The 5,676-nt window shown below is 41.8% G+C and overlaps 1 protein-coding gene across 1 annotated transcript in view; it reads left to right on the top strand.

Moving 5' to 3' along the window:
- The first annotated feature begins 1,674 nt into the window (after positions 1 to 1,674).
- LOC119262420 (cytokine receptor common subunit beta-like) overlaps positions 1,675 to 5,676 on the top strand; it is a 25,057-nt gene continuing 21,055 nt past the window's right edge. The window contains exons 1-2 of the mRNA XM_037534288.1: positions 1,675 to 1,748; positions 4,290 to 4,459. Coding sequence (XP_037390185.1) covers positions 1,675 to 1,748; positions 4,290 to 4,459 — 244 coding nt within the window. The remainder of the gene's footprint in view (positions 1,749 to 4,289; positions 4,460 to 5,676) is intronic.

Below are 5,676 nucleotides of genomic sequence, written 5' to 3'. Positions count from 1 at the left end.
ATACAGATATGATAAAGATGAAACTGATAAATAACAACAAAACTGTCTATAATATTTGTTTGTGCTTCTTTTACGATGAAGATGAAACGTGATGGAGGAGAGTGCTTATGAAAACAGTATAAAAGCAGAATGTTTGCTGAGCAATATAACTGTAGAGATAAACTACATCTGAACTACAAAAGCCATGCTTTGTGCCCTTGGCCCAGTCCTATTTATTATTTTTACCCCTACCCCTTGTTTTCGAATGTTTCCTTGCCCCTTGGAACTGGGTTACAAGAAGTGGTGGTTGGAATCTTCCTCTAAGAAATGGGAGCCTCAAATAAAAAGAGCATCACTTCATTAACAGCTACTAGCGCTGCTCTGTGGGCGACCCTGCCCGTCTGCAGTGACAGCAGAGGAGGGTAAAGTTCAGCTCCTCACTGCTGGGCTTTAGTTACGTTTAGGGAATCATACGCCTTCAAAGAGGGGGCAATTATTTATTATCACCCACCACTAATTCTTCAGTGATATGAAGCTGAAGTCAAATATTCACCAGATTCTTGTTCAAATTTTCCCGTTCCACCTTAAATGGAGCAGCTGTTACATTCTGCCATCTCAGGTGTCAGGACTGCTGCACCGTTTAAGGTGGAATGGGACATTTAGCTAGCTACCGAGACATCAGCATACTATTACCATAATAATACCCTGAAATGACATTAAACTAAGATAATACAGTGGTTATTGTCATTTTTTACAGAGAAAATTCTCACATTTGTTTCTTTGGGCTCCCATTCAGCCAACTTGTGCCTCTGAAAAACCTCTGTTTGGACACTTCACCCTTCCCCTCTGTCTCATCCTAAATTGGGAAAAATGGGATTGAGCCCATGACATCATCCATGCGATAGAATTTGTTTTTGTTTTGACTGCTTTGGGCAAACACTTGTACTTTATTTCTGTCCATTAATGATGTTTATATATTTTTGAAAATGAATGATTAATAGCAGCATGCCACGTTACCATCTTCAGTTCATGGTTACCCTAGAGGTCAAACACAAACAGCAGGGGGTGATCTGACCACTTTCCTTCTGGTTATGGTTAGGATTTGGGGTTGAAGTTGGGTAAGGGGGGACGTTAGGGATGTTCACCGAAGATCAGTTAGTTATTAATACAGAATACAGTGAAGTGCTTTTGCTAACTTTTTATTCCTTCCCAGCATCCTCTGTTTTGGAGTCCTTGGAGTGCCATAACGATTACAATACCCACATCCGCTGTAGCTGGACGGAAACCCCAGGCTTTCCACTTTCCCTCTTTCACCTGGACCCAGATGAACACAGGTGAGATGGCACATACTGAAGACAACTTACCCACAGAAAGCTCATGTTGAGAATATGGTCCAGTTTACAGACCGCACTGAAGTTGCTACTGGAGTGGTGACTGATGTATTTAATCTTATCTTATTGTTTGAATCACCTATAAGAGATTAAAACAACTTCTAAACTAGTACTGCATTAAACAGACATTATACATATATTGTCATACGATTTTCTTTATGTGGCATGCGGCCGCCCCCCCGGCCCCCGATAACGGCCACGAGAGCAGGCAGGAAGGCGGGACCAAAACTCTGAGCAAGGACAAAGTGGGGGGAGAACTATGAGTGAGTGGGAACGGAGCGCAAAGCCCGAGCTTCGCCGAAGGATGCCGGCCACGATGCATGAAGGCATGGAGCGAGTCCCAAACTCTGCCGGCCAGGCCCCGCCCCCCGGTCCGCAGTGAGGCTGCTTCACCCCACCTCACGTTTGATCCAGGTGGACGAGCTGCGATGTAGGGGTGGTGACAAGGAGGCAGAACAACGAGCTCTCATTCCCTCTATCTCTCTGGTCCTGAGCACCTGAGCGGAGAAGGAGCGAGAGTTCGTTGTTCCGCCTCCTTGTCCGCCTGGATCAAACGTGAGGTAGAGTGAGGTGGCTTCACCGCGGAACAGGGGATGGGGTCCAGCCAGTGGATTTCAAGACTCACTCCATGCCTTTGTGCCTCTTGTAGCCGGCATCGTTGTCTTCCTCCTCCCGCCATCCCTCGCCGAAGCTTGGGCTTTGCGCTCTGTCTCCCACTCACTCGCGGTTCTCCCCCCGTCATTCTCTCAGGGCTTCGTCCTCACTCGGAGTTCAGGTTTCACCTTCCTGCTGGCTCTTGCAGCTGTCATTGGGGCCTGGGGGGCAGGCGCATGCCACACTTCTGTTATCTAAAGATTTTGTGATGGTTCTGCTCTGAACCGGCAGAGAAAGTTTGATGGTTGGCTTTTTTTGGACACTTTTAAATTGACCTTTTCTTCCTCAGTTCAGTTTGAGTCGGGTGGGTCTAAATTTGGATCTGCCAAAGTACCTCTCAGAATTAGCAATAGGTATACGTGACATCAGCTAGTCGCATTCCTCTCCCTCACAGAGTGATTGATCTCTTGCTGCACCGAGTCCCAGACAAAACTCTCAGCAAGTAGCTTATTTAAGCTTTTCTAAAAGTGTTAACGCTGTTTGTTTTGAAGGTTTATCACACCAATCTTTGTAGTGTAGCTAGACGCTCCTACTTGCGTTTGCCACCTGTTGCAGGACCCTAATGTAAGTGATTAACTTCATTTACGAGAGCTTGACAGCTAACAGTCCACCTTAACTGTAGGAAAGAAGTAATATGTTAGCGTAGTGTTACCACCCTCCCCCCAAATTTCAAGGCTCATAGTGCATCCCCGCAATTGTACATTACAGGCGTGACGCACAATAAGGCACATGAGAAATTCCTCCACAGCATCCAAAAATACGACCACAGCAGCTTGTCTGACCTCAATTTCAGAAGCACGGTCCAGTAGTTACCTAGCTAGCTACAGGTTATAGATATAATGTTAGTGCTGAGCATTCCTATATCAAATATGATACGTCTCTTTACTCATCATTCAGGGTGTGGCCAAGTTTACATTGTGTTGTCATTTTGTGTTGCGAGACACCCACACAGTCAAGAGCAGCTCAGAATTTTTGGAATATTTAGTTTCTAAATTGTGTTTTTATATGTGCTTATACATATATGGGTCATTCTACAGAAACATCCACTTTTCTGTCTCTCCATAGGTGTCACGTGTCACTGGTGTTACCCATCCTCATTGGTGTTGCACGTAAAAAAGGAGACACCAGAGACATTTTTAATGAACAACGCCTTTTACAAAACGGCTGCTACAGAACATCAAACCACATGTTGACAGTCATGGAACGTCCACTAAAATGTGTCATTTAATCAATTTGTATTTTTACTAAGAATAAAGTGGGTCACACCAGTGACTTCAACTAAAAGCTTGATATGAAATCATGAGCTGAATGAAATCTCTGAGAACTGAGAGACACAGCGGACTCACCATGAGCTTCTGTTCATAGGTCCTCAGAAAACAGGTAAAGGGAAGTCGAGCGACGTCATCGGTGTGACTTTGATGTCAAAATAAGAGATTTCTTGTTCCGCAGTAACACCAGTGACACGACTCCTGGGGAACTTTCATTCTATATTTTATAATATTTATTCAGCTTTTGTTTTCTTTGTCATTTAAATCATATATTTCACAGCCATGTGTAGAATTCTGTAGTTAAAACTGCAGAAAAACGTGTTTTTTACCTCAAAATATGGCCTCAGCCTTCACACGTGACTTTAAAGACAAGCTCTTCTGTTGTGCTTGGAATTCTATATGATTGATTTAAAAGCCAATATTGCTAAATTGAGGCTCAAGAAGGTGAAATTGTTAAAATAACTTTTTATTTTAAAATATAAATAAATTGTAACACTAACGTGTTTTTAAGTGTAACATATCTGCGATCAGTAGGGACACAAATGGTTTCTGTAGAATGACCCACATTTATTTATATATATATATATATATATATGTATATATGTACACAGTGTTGCTTGAAAGTTTGTGAACCCTTTAGAATTTTCTTCTAAAAATTGACCTAAAACATCATCAGATTTTCACACACGTCCTAAAGTAGATAAAGAGAACCCAGTCATTTGTTTACTGAGGAAAATGATCCAATATTACATAAATAACATTTAAACAAATGACCAAGTATAATACGTGGTGTCATTTGTTTAAATGTTATTTATGTAATATTGGATCATTTTCCTCAGTAAACAAATGACATCCCTAAAACCTCCAAACAGCAGCTTTAAAGTAATAGTTTAGCAAAAAATCAAATGTATACAAACTTTTGATCTCTGATCTACTACATTAGGGATCAGGTTAAACAGTCTTTTATACTGTAACGGTCTTTCTACTGTGTAAGCAGTGTGTCGCCCTGTGTTCGTGGCCCTCTTCTGGCCAAGAATGCTTTGGGGCAGCTGCGAGTTCAGTGTCGGTACAACACCTCCCTGTTCGCCATTGGCTTCGATGATGTGTTCTTCTTCCACACTCCACATTCCCCGGGTCTGTCCAGAGTGGTCAACCTCAAACAGCATGGTCAGTAAAAAAATCAACATGAATTCTTCAGATATTAACTGGTCTGTTTAGCTGTTGCCCTGTAACCCTTCGTTCACACCAGCAGCAGCTTTTCGCCTGTTGTTGCCCAAATTCCTGACTTAGTTGCCCTAGTTTCTCATGCACCACCCTGTTCAGTTCCCAGGCTGCGTCCAGAAATTTTTGCTACTGCTCCTGTCCTCCCTCTCTCTTCCTACTGCTCCTGCCCTACCTTGGAAAAACTCAGTGGAATCAAGGAGAGGAAAGGAGCAGAAGGACTGGAGTGAACTAGCAGAAATTGCCTATTCCTATTGACAATGGCTATTGTTGAACTGAGCCTATCACAACGTTTACTTGAAAGCATGCTCCTAGTACACCAGGGGCTGTACTACAGAAACTTTTTAAGTCTATAATTTGTGTTTAATCACTGTGATAACCCCTGTTTGCATAATGTTGCCTCAGGGCAACAAACTAATTTTCCTCACTTTACAATAACATTATCCATAAAGAGAGTGACGGGGTTAACAGTAAAGGGAAGAGTTTGAGTAAGTCAATAAAAAGCATGTTCCTGGTCATACTGTCTCTTATTGGACGCTTTTGAACCTCTTTCTAACATTGAGAATTTGCAGAAATATGTTTGTTGCCTAGAAGCAACACTATGCGCCAGTAGAATGGGATTGCCTATCATAAGCCAGGTCTCACCACTTCAGGGAACGTAGCTCTATATCATTTCTTCCCATTGTCGCACAATGTTGCCTCAAGGCAACATGCCCCAAAATGACCCCTGCACACATTATTTAAAAAAAAAAAGTTTTGATATTTAATAATTAGGTCCATTTTATACAGAAAAGGTGAATCAAATATTTATTTTTAATTGCTCTCATAGCACACGCAGCAGAGGGTTAATTTTATAATCTTATTTGTTCGCTCCAGATAAGAAAACAGTATTATAGAAACATCCTAACTAGACTAAATCTCCTAAATACTGTCCTAACTTTAAGATAAACCCCAGAGCTTCTTAACTTCTGTTTAACTGTCTGTTTCTATTTTTATACAGTGTTAGGCAGCAGAGTTTAATATAACTAGCATAATGATACGTTTTTCTACACTGAAACTGAAAACAGTGCTTTTCAAAATCTGAGATGTTGCAGACTCGATCTTCACCGTCCCTTCTGATAACCTTCATGGGGTAATGTTGATATAATATTACAGTGATGGTG

This window comes from Pygocentrus nattereri, chromosome 25 (assembly GCF_015220715.1).
Source record: "Pygocentrus nattereri isolate fPygNat1 chromosome 25, fPygNat1.pri, whole genome shotgun sequence".
Lineage (NCBI taxonomy): Eukaryota > Metazoa > Chordata > Actinopteri > Characiformes > Serrasalmidae > Pygocentrus > Pygocentrus nattereri.
The sequence above is the reverse complement of the archived record's forward strand: the minus strand, read 5'-3'. Positions and strand labels throughout refer to the sequence as shown.